This window comes from Rattus norvegicus, chromosome 11, assembly GCF_021556685.1.
Source record: "Rattus norvegicus strain SHRSP/BbbUtx chromosome 11, alternate assembly SHRSP_T2T, whole genome shotgun sequence".
Lineage (NCBI taxonomy): Eukaryota > Metazoa > Chordata > Mammalia > Rodentia > Muridae > Rattus > Rattus norvegicus.
In genome coordinates this window covers 50,958,406-50,975,828 of record NC_141544.1, presented here as the reverse complement: position 1 = coordinate 50,975,828, position 17,423 = coordinate 50,958,406, and the positions used below count along the sequence as shown (strand labels likewise).

General features: G+C 45.5%; 1 protein-coding gene across 27 annotated transcripts; it reads left to right on the top strand.

The window, feature by feature from the left end:
* Positions 1–1,559: 1,559 nt before the first annotated feature.
* Positions 1,560–16,219, top strand: Zbtb21 (zinc finger and BTB domain containing 21). Of its 27 annotated transcripts, none has more exons than XM_087576409.1 (5): positions 1,565–1,670; positions 6,911–7,053; positions 10,692–10,857; positions 11,776–12,291; positions 12,880–16,219. In XM_087576409.1, exons 2-5 carry the CDS (start codon positions 6,982–6,984, stop codon positions 13,866–13,868), a joined length of 1,743 nt encoding a protein of 580 aa, XP_087432535.1. In that variant the 5' UTR covers positions 1,565–1,670; positions 6,911–6,981; the 3' UTR covers positions 13,869–16,219. The 27 variants fall into 27 exon arrangements, with proteins under 27 accessions (NP_001100575.2, NP_001388363.1, XP_087432535.1 ...); XM_087576408.1 differs by having other exon boundaries at positions 1,565–1,768; positions 6,917–7,053; XM_087576407.1 differs by having other exon boundaries at positions 1,565–1,768.
* Positions 16,220–17,423: the final 1,204 nt, after the last annotated feature.

The window sequence follows — 17,423 nt, the reverse complement described above, 5'->3', positions numbered from 1 at the left end:
CTTGGGACAAGTTACTGATCAAAACATTTCATTCTAGGTTAGGTCTGTGTCTTGGGGTTTTATTGCTGTGAAGAGACACTGTGATCAAGGCAACTCTTACAAAGGAAAACATTTATTTGGGGCTAGCATACAGTTTTTAAGTCCATTATCATCATGACACAGCCCTGCCACTAAGTTTGAAGAAGGAACCAATAAAACATCATTAAGCCAGAGGTGTACGAAAGATCCAAAGGTTTCTGTTGTATTTGGCAGTTAGGTCAGACTCAGAGATTGGTTGAACATGCCCCGTGTACAGGCAGCAGGCACTGGGGACACAGCAAATGAGCTAGGAAACAGTTGGAGGGAGGTTGCTTTGCACTCCATGTGGTTAAAAAACAAGCGAATCTGGCTTTTCTCTAGGCCACAGGCTCTGCAGCTCCATATTGATTTTCTGCATGTAAAAAAGAGGCGCAATGGTGCATGCACATGCAACCTCATTGCAGGCGGTCCTCTGAAAGCCCTCTTTACAAGACCACCTCTTGCTTTAACTGCCATACAATTCAAAGTACGAAGACATTTTTAAAAAACTCTTGAATGATTGCAAAAGAGAATATTTAGTGTGAAATTCTAAAGGGCATACTCTTGAAAGACATTAAATATTCAGTTATTCATTTGGAGCCCCCCCCCACCCCACCCCAATTTGGATCTAGCTAATGCAAGATTCCTTCTCCCACATAACCCTCACACACTTCATTGAGCTTTTCATTGAGTTTTACCTTGGTTCATGTAGCTAAAACCCACCTTCAGAAGCAGATTTGAAAATCACACACTTCCTGAAACATAGAGCACCTAATTTAAGATGTAGGCATTTTTAAAGTCTGTTGTAGAATTTTCACTTGTCGAGACTGTCTGCTGCTATATTCCAGGCTCTAGAAAACTTCTGTGACCTAGAGACCCTTTCTTCACAGCTGTGATTGGTAGTTTGGCATTTGTTACCCAGTTGTCTGGTTTTGGCTTACAGTCATCTGACAAATGGAACTGTAATTTTCATGCAAAGAGGCTAAAAGAGAGCTGGTGTTGCAAGAAAAAGGTTGCATTTTCTTTGTCTTTTGTTTTGAAAAGAGCCAGGGCCTCATTCTGTAGTTTAGAATAGTTAACAGGAATTCTGCCTCAGTGTCCTGGGTGCTGGGATTATATGCATGCACCACCCTGCCCAGCTTCAACACCATTTTAAAAAGGTAAGTTTTGGACATGTGTTTGAAAAAGCCACAGAACGAATAAGGGAAACCTGGGGGCCCAACTTGTGCATTGCGGCTTTCCCCAGGAGGAAGAAATGGGGATGAGCTATTTTCCGATAACTCCCCATTCAGGGGCTTCCCATGACCACACGCCTACCCTCGGGCGTCCCTGCGCTCCACTGCTCGTGAACGCGCCTCACCGGAGAGGCACCCAAGCGCGGGACCCAACGCGGCCGCGCTCCCGCAGGCCCGCCCCCGGCCCGCCCCCAGCCGATCGACACCCAATCCCAGCGCCACGCACGTGACGAGCGCTGCCTGCGATGACCTCATCCCTGGTGTGGGATGACGTCAAATTCAAGATGGATGGAATCACAGCGGCAGCGGAGGCTGCGGGTTGCGCGAGCGGAGTGTGAGCGGAAAGGGGCTTGGCGCCTGCCCCAGGGCTGAAGAGCGGTGAGTAACCGTCACGCTCCGCGCCCTAGGAGGACGTCGGGCCCTGTCCGGGCTACGGCCTCTCTGCAAAACGCGGCCTTTCCTGACGTAACTCTGAGGTGATTTCTCTCCTTTTTTTCCTCCACCAGTGGGTTGCGGGCGTCGGGCCCTTTTACGCGTGCGCGGGGCCGCGGTCCTTACAGAGCATGCCCAGACTCCCACGTAGCCCTATGTGTCCTTGCACTGCGCATGCTCTGTGCCCGCATTTGGCCTCACCCTCGCTCCTACGCATGCTCAGCCTCCAGGCCGCTGAGCTACTCACCCTGGCCGGGGCGGCCTGAGTAACCGCGGTATGGGTCTGGGGCGCTGGCCACAGCAGAGCCGTTGAGACGCGGCTGCGGGCAAGGGCGCGCTCTCTGGGCTGGGTGGCGCGCGCTCGCGCGGGGCCGGGAAACTGGTGGGCGGTGGCGGCACCCACACCTGCCGCGGCTGGAGCGTGACAGCCTGGCAGCCAGCACCTCCGCGGCCACCTCCTTAGCCCATGCAGACCTTATCGTACTCCCCACCCCGACCCTCGGGCCCGAGGCTTTTCTTAGGAAAAAGACCCTCCTCCGGGGACATAGCACGGAAGACCTCCCTACAGCTCACATCTTGGCCGGGTCTCCCCATCTCACAGGCTTGGTTATTTGGAGCACCTTTGAGTGCCCCTCTGCAGAGACTGCACCTTGTAACCATGCACTTGTGCGTCCCTGAGGCTCTTGGTTCTGGAGAACCGCACACTGCAGCACGTGTACAGAGAGCCTTAAGCAGGTACTCCCTAAGGTTGCCCGACACAGGGGCCATGTTGGGGGGGACACTGAGCAGCCCTTTGAAGCTTGGAAATTTTGTGTGGTGCATGAACTCCAATCGCTTCTACGTCCTTCGACATCTGTGTTACAGCATAGTCTGGTGATTGTTCATAAGCATGACCCTGAGTCATAAGTTCCTGGGTTTGTTTCATGGTCCTCCCACCTTGTTTCAGAGGGCAAAAGTAGGTTAATCCATGTTAGTGTTTCCACTGAAAACCCTCCTCCATGTCTGGTGATTAATCATTACCCTTAACCTTACCCCTAAATATTGACTTTAAAGTAGAAATTTGGCTTACTTAAAAGTGACTCTTTAATTCAGCAGATGCACTTAAACAGCATAGCGTTTTTATTTACTGTTTATTGAAGGTATAGGCAGTGTCATTCTTAGGAAATATAAATTGTCAATAGAAACTGTCCCTTGAGGAATTGACAGTAGTATGTAGTAGAGAATATTAGGTATGAGAACAGTAAAAGCAACAAGAGAGTTAGCATAGAGGGCTCTAGAGAAAGAGATAACTGAGAAGCCATTTTAGTTGTCCCAGTACTAGAGCTGGTTGAGGGCTGGATTTACAGGTCTGAGAGATTAGCCAAAGGGCAAAGGAAAGAATTTTCTGCCAGAAGAGAGATGGCTGGCATCACCCAACCTAGGAAGGTGATGATTGGAGACAAGCAGGTGTGAGAATGTGGATCACGAGTACCATACCATGCAGGACAAGTGTGATCAGAGATGGATCTGCTCAGAAGGAAGGGGCTGGAGCTTGAAGTCTGAGCAGAAATAGGTAGAGTCAGTTCAATTATTAATACAGCCACAAAAGCTCGGGAGAGGCTGAGAAAACACCCCATGCTGGGTTCTACGAACTCTGGAGAGATGAAGATGAACAAGTCCAAGCCTCAGGTCTAGTGAGCTTTCTTTACGTGGTAGACACCTGCCAAGTCCGATGCTAGGAATCCAAAAGTGGAAATGAAGGCTTTCCGGGGGAGCAAATGGGGTCCTCTGAGGGGTTCACATATAAAAGCTGATGCATTGAAATCACCGTGGGGTTACTGCAGAGGGATGTGCAGAGGCAAGTGGCAAAAGCTTTATATTTCTATCTGAATCCTTCTGTACAAAGTGGCCAAGTAAAGGAGAGATAAAAGATACTTTTGGGTTTCAGAAACTGGAAGTGCAGATTTGTGGGTTCGATGGTAAGGGGTGCCACTGTCTTAGTTTGGGTTTTAGTGCTGTAAAGAAACACCACGACCAAGGCAACTTTTATAAAGGAAAACATTTAATTGGGTCTGGCTTTCGGTTTCAGAGGTTTCATTATAATCATGATGGGAAGTATGGAAGCTTTAGACATTCTACATCTTGATCTGAAGTCTCAGAAGGGGACTGTGTCCACATGGGGAATAGCCAGAGCATAGGAGACCTCACTGCCTCCATAGTGACACACTTACTCCAAAAAGGCCACACCTACTCCCTATTCCAACAAGACCATAGCTCCTAATAGTGCCACTCCCTATGAGCCAAGCATTCAAACATGCAAATCTATTGGGGCCATTAATAATTTAGGGGAAAAAAAACCTATAGTCTAAAACAGGTGAGTAAAGTGACCAGCTTTATTTGGAGTAAGCAATCAAAGAACTTTATTTTTACTCCTTAATTGGAGTATAGAGTAAAAATAATCACATTTATTGTGTAGGATTCCCAATTTGGGCATCATGAGGAGTGCCAAAAGTAAGAATGTATTGACCCTTAAAGAGCTTGCAGTCCTGGTGGGACACAACAGCTAGCATATGTCAGGGAGTAAACATGTGGCGCTGTGCCTGCTCTGTGTGACAACTGCTGTGCCTACTGTTGGTGGTAGGCATTTGCTTTTTGCCAAGGGACTGCAGCCTATGTTGGCCTTGAACTCATAATCCTCCTGCCTCAGTCTCCCAAGAACTGGCACTGTAGACATGTGCCACACGATGTATTTTGCTTACTTGTTCTAAGCTTAAGTAACTTTAAGACTGTGTTTGTTTAGTTGGCGTGCTTTAATGTAGTATACAGACCAGTGACCTAAACAATAGGAATGCATTTTCTCACAGTTACAGAAACTGAACATTGGAGGTAACAGTGGTGTTGGTAGACCAGGTCTCTCCTGTGCCTCTTCTCTTGGCTTGTACATAGTTTCCTCATAGAATCTTCCCTCTATGCTTGTCTCTGATTTAATTCTTTGTTCAGAGACATCACTTCTTTTTGGATTAAGGTACATTTTAACTTAATTAGCTGTGTCTTAAAGACCTTTTTAAGGTACAGAAGTTAGAACTTCAAGAGACAAACTAGGATGTTGGCTGGAAGTGTTTAGCCCTAAAAGATTCCTAAAGGACTAGAACTTGAGCTGTGCTGCAAAAGGGGTTTGGCAAAATCTGGATGGTTCAGGTTGAGTGGGAGGAGGTCGGGTAGGCAGGTTGTGTCTCAGGAACAGAAATAGGGAAAAGCCACAGTAGGTAAGAATTTTAGGAGTAGTTTGAATACAGGAGTCTATAGAGGCGTAAAGCTTTTTTTTTTTTTTCTTTAAATAGGTTTTGTATTTTAGCCTGTTTTATTTTTAACTAAGAGAGTCAGGGATAGACCAAGGTGGTTCCTGAACTCCCTCTGCACTGCTGTGAACTACACCAGCTATTACACCTCTGTCCCTATGAAGACATTTAACACATTGAAATTGACTTTAGGGTTTTCCTTATCTCTAGACAGCAGGGCTTTGTCTGTTCTGAGTATCCCCATGTAAAGAATGCAGTGTATATCTGAAGGGTCTCATATATTTAACCATGCCTTGCACTTGGAGAGGGCGAGTGAGCAAGCTGCATTCATGGAAGATAGTGTGTGCTGGGGCACTAATGGAAGCCTTGCTTGAGGAATCTAGCATGTGAAAGACAAGCATGGAAGACAGGACATGAGCACACAGTATGCAGAAATAAGCCAGAACAGAAACTGACTGGTTGAAAAGGGGATTTATTTTAAAAATAAAATAAAAAATGCATGATCACTCTTGAGGTTTGAGGAAAAGCTTAAACTACAACCAAAACAAAACACCAAAAAAACCTTGGGACAGGAATGACAAAACCAAACCACTTACAAGAATGTACAAGTCAGCCTACACTGAGATCAGTCATTTGGCTCCACTCAACTATTGCCTTTGTCTTCTCATGAACCATAGTCTAGGGAGAAAGTTTCTAGTTGGCCTGGCTTTGTTTGTATGCCTACAACCATCAGGTTGCACTTGCTAGGCAAGAGTATTCTTCCAGACCAATGCAGAGGGTCTCTGCAGAAGCAGCAGTGGCTGCTGGGTGGCCAGAGCAGACCAACGGAGGCTGCTTGTATGCAGCATAGCTAAGAGCCTAAACTGTGTTAAAGTGAAGTCATCCTCCTGGCTGAGGCTGCCCCTGAACCAAATTTGAACTAGAGAGAGGGAGGCTGAAATGTGTTGAAATGGAGTACAGTAACCTGACACCATGAAGGATTCCCCTAAGCCTGTCTAGCTTTGAAACCGGAGGCACTTTAGAGAATTTTGGGATGTCTGCAGTGTTACCAGGTGAGTGATGACAACACTGAAGCTCAGCCAACTTCCTGTCACCACGGAGTCACATCAAGTGGAGAGAGTGTGAGCCTAAGGATGAGTTGTGTATGTAGTTAAATGTTGGATGTTCATGTGCATCCCTCTAGTTCCAGGGTCATGGTAGGTCATGTGGGCATGCTTCACCATTGCAAAGGGCAGTGTTCCTAGAGCTTAGCTGTAGGTTAGTAAAGGGACAGTTCCCACAGAGCTATTAGTGTGCATGTTTGGACTAGTCCTAGAGCCTAACTCTTTTGTAATGATCTTTTGCTGTGGCACCAGTCTCTTAAATTGAAATAGGGGAGATTGTTTTGAATCCTTTCATCTCCTTCTCACCTTCCCTTCATAGTATCCTGTGGAGTTTGTGACTGTGTGCTTCCCTTTCTTATGCATCTGTCTCCAGAATACTCTATTCCAAAATTGCCCACCTTCCTTAAACTCCAAAGTCCCTCATCCAAGTAACGTAAGGATGGAAATGCTTGGGTTGAATTAACTTATATTAAGATATATTAAGATTTGTCTCACCTCAGCATCTAGTGTGTCATAGGCATTTGTGTGATGGCATGGAGAAATTTCATTGAGTCCAGCTGTGTGGAACTTTAGGAAATTGACTTGAGGCCAGGGCAAGCTTCAAAAGATTTTAATCTGGGCCATATAAAATTCCTGGAAGTTCTGGATCTTTTTAACAGCAATATCAAGTGAATCCCAAGCCTTCCCTGATTCCCACCAGTCACTCACTCATCCACCCTACCAGCTCCTGACCACATTGATAGCCTGCTGACAGCAGTGTTCTTCCACACTCTGTGCCTTCTTTATCACATTGTTGTCTGCCCAGTCACAGGAATGTGAGGTGCAGGAGAACAGGAAGCCAGCCAACGAGCTCACCTCCCATCATCAGCACCTCTTATGATGCACAGTGTACAGCGGGCTCACAAACACTCGGGAGAGGAAGAGAGAAGAAAGATGTGTGCTTGCCAGGTGGGATTTGCTCTGCAGACCGGGATTTTCACAAGTTGCCTTGTTTATGCCTCATGTGATTTACACATGGTATAGGTGGGGCTAGCACTGATCAGGCAAGGACACTACTGTTGAGAAATGATGAACAGTCTGGTTAAGATTACATTCCTGACAGGTGGCAGCAGACTGAAGACTTCCCCCATATAGCTGTCTGCCATGAGCTTTTACCCTCACAATTCTCTCCGTTCTCCCCCTTTTGAACCTTCTGAAAACAACATTAAGTAGAACCATCTTGGGGGGTTTGGGAAGGTATTTGTAGGGTGATCCATGTAATAAGGAAGTCAGCCTGTTTCAGAACCTGTTTTTTTAAGGGAGGTCGTCATCGTCTCAGCTGCTTCTGCTCTTAGAGTCCTTTTCTTCCACAGCTCAGTTCTGAGCACCTTCCAGGCTGTTCTGTCATGCTCGATTGCTCGATTGATGGGGTTTCTGCATAGTGAGTGAGGTGCAGACGAGCAAGCCAGGCATAGTGCTTTGTTATGACATTGGTGTTGCTGTTGAGTTGTAGTTAATTCATGCAGGAACATGAGTCTGCTATTCTTAAACACTCATCGAGAAAGGACCCCCAGCAGCACAACTGTCAAAGGGTCAGGTCTGAGAAGTCTGGAGGCTTAGTCTGAGCTTCCCCAGCCACAGTGTGCTGGATTGCCAGGCAACACTCGCAGCTCTGCTTTTTCTCTTTGATCTCTCAAGCAGTGTTTAACTTTAGTTACTAAATCCAATAAGTGGTTACACCTACTGTAATCAAAGTACAAGAATTCAAATAGTCCTTGTTTGCAGGTGGACCAGGACGGTAGCCATTGTTTTCAAGTCCTCATAATTGACTTAAGGTGTAAAAGAAACCCATATGTGAAGGAGAATCCATTCCACCTGGCCGTCTCCTCAGTCTCCAGATACTGTAGAAACAGCTGTCCTCTTCTGAACTCCAGTGTCTTCATTTTGATTACCAGAGCCCTTTCATCTCCCGCAGGGTCACGACAGTTCCCAGGACGACTCTTTTATGTCTGTTTGTGGTGCTGCACATACTGCTCGTCCCGTGCAGGTCCTCTCACCTTATCCCTGTCTCTTCCACATGCTTTGGTTCCTCGTCTGGCTGCCTTTCACCTGGAACTGGTGGCTTTCACTTGTACTGCATCTCTTAGGATATCCATAGACATTCCTCTGTATCTCCATAATGTACATTGTCAACCGATTGCTTTGTGCTGTTTTTGTGCAAGACTAAACTCCGGGAACAAGACTGCGCTTGTCTTTTTGACATCCTCTGTGGTTAGTAGAGTTTTAGTACATTTTAGGTGGATCTTAGCTTATATTTGTATTTTTGGGTTGTCTTGGTGTCTTATTTTTTTCTCTCAAAAGTGGAACCTGATACAGTGACTGAGATATAGATGTTTGGGCAGAGATTGCAGGGAGCTCAGAAAAGGAAATAGAAAGATGTGTAAAAGGTAAGATTAATAGGCTGTCACTGACCTATAGAGTGTCAGAACTGAATCCCCTAGAAAGGCAGAGTTAGGGATGCAGTCTAATTTCTCTGTCAAATCTGTCTCAAAGGCCATCCTTTTCCCTGTCCTGGCAGGATCTTTGGAGGCATCCTTGACTTCCCATTGCTCTGTAGTTACGCCATTAGAAAACTTAATTGCTCTGCCTTTACAATCAGTGTCAGCCCCATGCTACTGCTACCATGGCAGTAGACTCCTGTGTCCTTTGCTTTGTCATCTGCAAAGAAGCCAGAACTGTTATAATTAAGGCATAACTCAGGCTTGTTGCCCATGGTCCTCCAATGGCTACCTATTTCCTACAGTCTGACTCCTGAGATGATCTTGTCCATGACTCCCTCCTCTCTTGGCTCCAGTTTTATATCACATTAGTATTTACCTTGTTGTGTTGTCATTTCTCCATAATCCCATGCTCATGCCCTACTTTCTCCAGTCTTCTCAAATGTACTTCGTGACTGATGAAAGCACGGTAGGTAGGTACTGTGTTAGGAGCTGAGTGAGGGATGGAATAATCATCCCATTTGCCCCTCAGCAGCACTGTGTGGAAGTTGTTACTGTCTCTGGGGCTCAGAGTGGCTGACTCTTACCTCCCAGAAAAACTGCTTTTACAACTCAACTGAATGTGTGTTTGCACATAAGGATATGTCTGTCTGTAATTGAAACAGGTTTCCCAAGCCCTTGCTACGTTTAGTACTTTCTTATATTTTCTCTTTGGTGCTTTATCTGTTTTTTAATTGCTGGTTTCAGACCATTAAATTGAGTTTAAAAGAAAAAACAAAACTACTCGACAAATGTCTGCCCAATCTTTACTTCTGGTCTGCTGTTTCCCCTGTGTCAACATCTTCAGAAATTCTCAGTGCTACAGACTGCCAGTGCATGGCTGAGTCAGCCTTGTGACAGTCTAAGCTCGGTGCTTTTCTGCTGATCCCTGTAAAAGATGAGATGTGTCTTTACACAGATGTGTGGTTCTTATAGTGAACTCGGAGTGAGTGAGAAATAGAAATGGCTAGAAGAAAAAAAGGATCTTATCCAAGTCCTTGTTACAAGTAAAAGAGCTGCATGCCACTGTTAAAGGAAGGCAGGCAGGCATGAAGGAAACCTGGTGGGTGCTAGTGTCATCTCTTATGGCAGAGCCACACCCCTGTCTGCATCTTGCACTCTGTTCTCTCTGAAAGCTGAAGAGCATAGTCTCCAAGTGACTAGTAAAGGTTGACCCTGGACAGCTTGGAGCTGGGAGCTCTGGACTTGTTAACTTGTATCTGGTGCTGAGTGTGGTTCTCAGTAGCAGTCCCTCTCTAGAATAATCTGTTAAAGATGTATCTAGTCACTGTGGATACATTCTAATAGTAAAAAAAATCAGTGTCTGATTCTTTATGTCTCTGTCTCCTCCCCCTCCACACCCCACATTTACATACACTGTGTGCTGGTAATGAGATTCAGAGTCTTACACATGCGAAGCAGGTACTGTACTAAGCTACATTCCCATTTCCATGTCAATACTGTAAATAGAGACAGTGATAGAAAACTAGATCACAGAGAGGAGGTGCTCATACAGCAGAGCCCATATATCCTGTCACATGAGAAGCCTGCTTTTCCTTAGCGCTCCAGAGGTGGAAATCTGGATTTTCTCTGTTACTAAGTTAAACCTATTCTTACAATTTGACAGTTAGTAGCACATTTGTTGAGTGTTTACACTAGATACTTGTTCATCTGATCTTTGCCATACCCTTGCTAGAAGAAACAGTTGTTACTTCATGTACAGACCTATGTACAGAGGCCTGGGCTCACAGGATGAGACTGGCGCCACGGCCTGCATCTAGCCCAAAGCTCACACTCACTCACCAAGTCGCTTTCTTTCATCTTTAGGTTTTAAATTTTCAGTGACCTTTCAGTTGAAACTTTACAGCTAGGCTAAAAGTTTTGACAATCCATACTTATTTCCTGAATAAAGTAAATGTAACTAAGTGTTAGATGGGTAAGGGTCCTAAGTGCTCAACTTAGTTATCAAGTGTCCTCTCTATGCAAACCTGTTCCTCTCTGTGTGTACCTATTGCTTTTGTGCAGGCCTTTGTGGAATACAAATGGTGATGGCCTCACCTCTTCTTTCAGATAAACTGCAGAATGGAGGGACTACTGCATTACATCAACCCAGCACATGCCATCTCTCTGCTCAGTGCCCTCAATGAGGAGCGCCTCAAGGGACAGCTGTGTGACGTGCTCCTGATTGTTGGAGACCAGAAGTTCCGAGCTCATAAGAACGTCTTGGCTGCCAGCAGTGAGTACTTCCAGAGTTTATTCACGAATAAGGAGAACGAGGCTCAGACTGTCTTTCAGCTGGACTTCTGTGAGCCTGATGCTTTTGACAACGTTCTGAACTACATTTACTCTTCTTCCCTCTTTGTGGAGAAGGGCAGCCTTGCTGCTGTGCAGGAGCTGGGGTATAGCCTTGGTATCTCCTTCCTGACCAACATCGTTGCCAAAGCCCCTCAGGCTCCTTTTCCAGCCTGTCCCAACAGGAAAAGAGTGCCAGTGGAAGATGATGAAACCACCTCTCAAAAGCGAAGTGTCATTGTATGTCAGGGCAGGAGCGAAGTGCCAGGGAAAGCCAGTGGTCCAGCCATGCAGGACCTTAGCCATGCTGCCCGAGCCTCCCCCAGTGGTTCAGTCAAGACCAGCACCAGTAAGCCACATGTGGCCAAGCCACCAGAGCAGCTTCATAGTCTGTCCTTAACTGAAAAGAGCTGGACAAAGGAGAGTGCTGCAGTCTATGCAAAGTCTCTGGAACAGCCTGGGGCTTTGGATGATCCTAATAGGGGCAGTTTGGTAAAGAGAACTACAGTCCTGCCCCCAAAGCCTTCACAGGACAGAGAGGCCACAGATGATAAACCAGGGGTGAGCAGCCAGCTTCCCAAGGGGAAAGCTATAGAACTGGCACTGAAGAGACCACGGCCCCCCGTTCTGTCTCTTCATAGCTCATCAGAGACTCCATATCTCTTAAAAGAAACTAGCAAAGGAGGCGGTCAGGGGGAGGATAGGAACTTGCTCTACTACTCTAAGCTAGGGCTGGTGGTCCCATCTGGTGGTCCTGCTTCTGCAAACCAGAGCATTGACAGAAGTGGCCCACTAGTGAAAAGCCTCCTCAGGCGGTCACTATCTATGGACAGCCAGGTTCCTGTTTACTCCCCCTCCTTAGATTTGAAGTCATCCCAGGGATCATCCTCAGCGGCAAATGAGGCACCGGGCAGTGTGTTCTGTGCGATGTCTCAAAAGTCATCCTTAAAAGATTGCAGTGAAAAAAAAGTCCTGGATGACAGGCCTCAAGTGCTCCAGCCTCATCGCCTCAGGTCCTTTAGTGCTTCTCAGTCGACAGACAGGGAGGAGGCCTCCCCTGTGACTGAGGTACGCATTAAGACGGAGCCCAGCAGCCCACTTTCGGACCCCTCAGACATCATCCGGGTCACTGTGGGAGGAGATGCAGCAGCAGCAGCCGCCACGAGAGAGCTGCCCCTCAAAACAGAGGAAGACCAGAGAGATATGAGCAGACTCCCGGCAAAGAGAAGGTTCCAGACAGACAGAAGGTCACCCTTGAAGAAGCCAAAGGCAAATGAACACGGGCCTGCTGTCTCAGAAGAGAACTGTGAAGAGGGCAGGAGCCCTCCTTCCCTTGACAGCAACTTCCCAGATTCTGACTTAAACAGAGAGGAGTTTGGTGAGTTGGAGGGGACGAGACCAAACAAAAAATTTAAATGCAAACATTGCCTTAAGATTTTTAGATCAACCGCGGGTCTTCACCGCCATGTTAACATGTACCATAACCCCGAGAAGCCTTACGCTTGTGACATCTGTCACAAGAGGTTTCATACCAACTTCAAAGTGTGGACACACTGTCAGACCCAACACGGCATAGTGAAGAACCCATCGCCAGCCTCTAGTTCCCATGCAGTTTTGGATGAGAAATTCCAAAGAAAGCTGATTGACATAGTGAGAGAGAGGGAGATTAAGAAGGCCCTGATCATTAAGCTGAGGCGCAGCAAGCCTGGCTTCCAGGGACAGAGTAGCTCCCCAGCACAGCAAGTCATCAAGAGGAACTTGCGCTCCCGAGCCAAAGGGGCCTACATTTGTGCCTACTGTGGCAAGGCATACCGCTTTCTCTCTCAGTTTAAGCAGCACATAAAGATGCACCCGGGAGAGAGGCCCCTCGGAGTAAGCAGAGCTGCTAAGCCAAAAGCACGCGCGGTAGAGAGCAAGGAGGTTTACCCGTGCCGCCTCTGTAATGCTAAGCTCTCTTCTCTTCTAGAGCAAGGCAACCACGAGCGCTTGTGCCGGAACGCCACCGTTTGCCCTTACTGCAGCCTCAGGTTCTTCTCCCCCGCGCTGAAGCAGGAACATGAGGACAGGTGTGAGTACAAAAAGCTGACTTGCCTGGAGTGCATGCGCACCTTCAAGTCCTCCTTCAGCATCTGGCGGCACCAGGTGGAAGTGCATAACCAGAACAACATGGCTTTAGCAGAGAACTTCTCCATGCCCACCCTGGACCACAACGGTGAAGTGGCAGCTGCTTCCAGGCCTCAGACTGAGCCCAGCAAGGTAAACCATGTGGCCACTCCGAAAGAGGATACGGCATTTAGCGACTCTTCAGAACAAGTGAACTTCGATTCTGAGGATTCCTCCTGCCTCCCTGAAGACTTGAGTCTTTCAAAGCAACTGAAAGTCCAAGTCAAAGAGGAGCCTGTGGAGGAGGCTGAGGAGGAGGCTCCTGAGGTTAGCGCAGCTCCCAGGGAGGCCGGCCCCAGCAAGGAGGCCGGCCTATGGCCCTGTGAGAAATGCGGAAAGATGTTCACGGCACACAAGCAGCTGGAGCGGCACCAGGAGCTGCTGTGTTCCGTGAAGCCCTTCATCTGCCACGTATGCCACAAAGCCTTCCGTACCAACTTCCGGCTCTGGAGTCACTTCCAGTCCCACATGTCTCAGGCTACAGAGGAGCCTGTGCAGAAAGAGCCTGAGGTGTGTCCTGTGCCCACAAACTCCCCCTCACCACCACCTCTGCCACCTCCACCACCCTTGCCCAAGATTCAGCCCCTGGAGCCCGACAGCCCCACAGGCCTGCCTGAGAACCCAGCCCCAGCTACAGAGAAGCTCTTTGCACCCCAGGAGTCAGATACCCTATTCTACCACGCCCCGCCCCTTTCAGCAATCACATTTAAGAGACAGTTCATGTGCAAGCTCTGCCACAGGACATTCAAGACGGCCTTCAGCCTTTGGAGTCATGAGCAGACACACAATTAAAGGGCCTCCCCTTCACCTGTCGCAAAGCAGCAGGCCCTCAGCTTGTGAACTGTGTCCTAAGACAGAATATTTGATAAAAATAATAAAGGTTGGAAATTTTTATGTTTGAATTTAAGTTTGGGATGAATTACTATTGGCTAGGAATGACCTCACAGTTTTCTGGACCTCAGCAGCAGGGGTTGGATTCTATTACTCTTGAAGTTGGGTTAATGTTGGTGATTAAGGTTTTTGGTTTCTGGGTAGTGGGATGCTGGGAAGAGGTTTTTTTTGGTTTTGGTTTTGGGTTTGTTTTTGTTTTCTGATTATTGCAGACACCTAAGTTTGAGGTAACCCTTAGCCATGTTTTTAAGGCCAAAAACATACAAGGAAGAAGAGGAGTCATTTGCAGTATTGAGTCAGATTTTAGAATACTTTAGCAATAAGAAAAGCCAAGCCCCAACTTTAGTAAATTATCCTGACACTTGATAAGAAAAATAATTGGTATTTTGTGGTCCTAGGAAACTTTCTTTTTGTACGAAAATTGTGAGAATTTAAATCAGCAATAGTCACACTTAGATTTTTTTATAAAAGAACGATCTGTCAATCACTCCATATAATCAGTGATGGTCACGTGCTAAGGGAGGCAGAGTAATAGAAGCAAGTTTGTGGGGTGCTCTACAATCGGCTGCAACAGGTTAGTTGTGAAAGCCGCTGAACTCTGGTATGTTCTCTCCATCATAGCATGGCTTTCGACTGGCGCTTTAGAACTGACAATGTTCTCTGTCAGCTTGAAACTCAGGTGGCATTGAGATAAGCAGTGCTAGCATGAGGTTAGCAGAGCACAGCCTTACCATATCCTAGACCACCATTCACTCCAGAGGCTTCAAAGATTGGAGGAAATGCCATGTTGCAGCTTCCATGTGTTTTCCAAGAACCGTACACACAACATAACATTTTCTGCCTGCCTTTTGTGAGGACGTCTGTGGGGGTATTGGAATGGACACCAGTGAAATTATCACTACCCAATATGCAAATGTGTATTAAAGCACTAGCAAGGGTCCAAAATTAGTTTTTACTACTTGACTTGGTACTTAGGGTTTGGGCTCCTCTTTTGTTTTTTCTTGTTCTGTTTTTGTTTTGTTCTATGCAGGCTGTAATTAAATCTCTCCATAGGCAGAATCCAAAGTTCAGTGAAATATTTCAAAAGACAAAGGGAAGTTCACACCTGGGAAGGAAATTAGGGGACACAAACTCTCTGTTCACTTTCGCTGCAAGCTGTTTCTTCCCATTTAAGGTGCATTCAACAGAGACACCGACTCATCTACTCACCAGCATTCCACACCCCTGGGAGCAAAGGCAATCTTTATATTGAAACTTTTTTTTTTTATAAAATACTAACTGACTTTGTATATTATAGAAGCTATATGTGGAATTTTGCCTTTTATCTTTTCACTTGAAAAAGCTATCAAAAGTCCCTAAGTATTCCTATTTTATTTCTTAAAATTCAGCGAAGAAGGGAAATAAAATGAAGTTGCAGTTACTAATTCTTGCCATCTGCTTTCTTGAACTATGCATTTTAGAGATAAACTAAAAGTGTCCACCATTTAATGAATGAAGCTAGTGCCGGGCTAAGTAGCTGTCCACTGAACTCATTTCCTGTGGTGAGTGAATGGTCTCTCCTCAGAGTGTTACTACTTCTTTAAGGCCATCTCCCTGCATGGTCATCTCCTGTGTAGCTACAGAGTGATAACCTCCAAACCTGGCATTGCCAGCTCAGTGCCCCAAGACTTGAACCTATGCTACATTTTTGAAGATTTATAAAATAACATTCTTGGAAAAAAAGAAAAAAAGTATTTTTGATCTAAATACAGGCTCTGCATATGTTAGGTTTTACAAATTACCAGTGTTTGTCACCTTTTTTTGTCTAGGAAGAAAACATAAGATTTCAAATAAAATTTTGAACCAAAAACATTTATAATGCAGTTGTGGTTTTTCTATTGCTTTTTATACTGTATCTTAAAAGACATCAGGCTGCAAGAATTTATTTTGATGTCAAACACTATCCTTCCATTCATGTAACTATTTTAAATGCTAAGAAACAAAGTAATAAAAAACAGTAGTCACTTTATTCAGTAAACCGTTTTTTAGAGAATGTTTATCTCAGCAGGCAGATGTTTAGTGCGAAATAACTAGTCTTTCACCATTGTAAATCTTTAGATAGTAAAGATATTCTTGTAAATGTTTTTCTGATTGTATTAATTTTTGCAAGTATAGAGAGCTCATTGTTTCTTGTAATTATTTAAGATGCCTGTTTTTTTATGCAGTTGTGGAAAGAATGTAAACTTTTAATATATTCTTTGTTAACATGTGAACTTGTTATTGTTTTCTTTATTTGGAAAGGATTGAGTACCTAAAATATGTTTTTTCCCACTCAAAGTAAGCAATGGAGCTACCATTTCCAGGTTGCTAGCAAAGTCTCCCTTTAAAACTAGTTCACATGCATTTGTGGTTCTGCCAGGGCTGTATGCACTCTGCTTTACTGTTTTAGACTGTGTCCTTCTCTTTGAAAAAATTGCCTGGTACTCAGTCACTTCCCACCTGAACCTGCATGTAACCCCTCACTGGCGCCAATGAAAGTGGTGACTGAGATGATAGTGGTGACTGAGATGATAAGTCCTTTCTTTGGGACAGAGCCTGAACACTGCTTTCCCAGGCCTGGCGGGCCTGAAGTTGTTCTCTGTTCCCTATAGTTGGGCTCGTGTGTGTGTGTGTGTGTGTGTGTGTGTGTGTGTGTGTGTGTGTGTGAGAGAGAGAGAGAGAGAGAGAGAGAGAGAGAGAGAGAGAGAGAGATTTTGATAAAATGAGTAGCTTTCATTTCGGATTTCTTCATAAATGGATTTCATCCATTAATTTTATTAGAACATTCAAAGTCAGTTTGTTAATTTCTGATATCTGATTGGTGTTTTGGGGGTAGTTGTGAAATGCATGACTCAAATGCCGCAAGTTGCACATCCTTTCTAAGTGTTCTTTTTTTTTTTTTTTTTTTTTTGGTTCTTTTTTTCGGAGCTGGGGACCGAACCCAGGGCCTTGTGCTTCCTAGGTAAGCGCTCTACCACTGAGCTAAATCCCCAGCCCCTCTAAGTGTTCTTTAAAAGCAGATTTAGTCCAAATGTGGTGGCCTGCACCTACTGTCACCATATTCTCTGGGGAGCTGAGCTGGAGGATCACTGGAGTAGCATTGATACTATCTTCAAAGAATAAGTAAATGTGTTCAGGTAGGTTTTCCTTGCTTATGGCTTTAGTACTTAAGACATTTGATAACTTTTTGTGATTATTATTTTTTTTAGTATGTTCTCTTCAGTGCCTCTTAGTGAGGACTCCAGCTGGGAAGAAGACCATTGAGAGCTTTTCTCCAGGGCAGGGAGCTAAATTGGGTTCAGAGTCTAGAGAAGAAAGGGAAGTTAGTATTGGCATTTTTAAAGATTTGTTTTAGAGACAGACTTTGGTGAATCAGAAGTATCTTCCTACAAATCTTTTAAATAATTGAGTTCCACATTCTTGGGTCATTTGTGCACA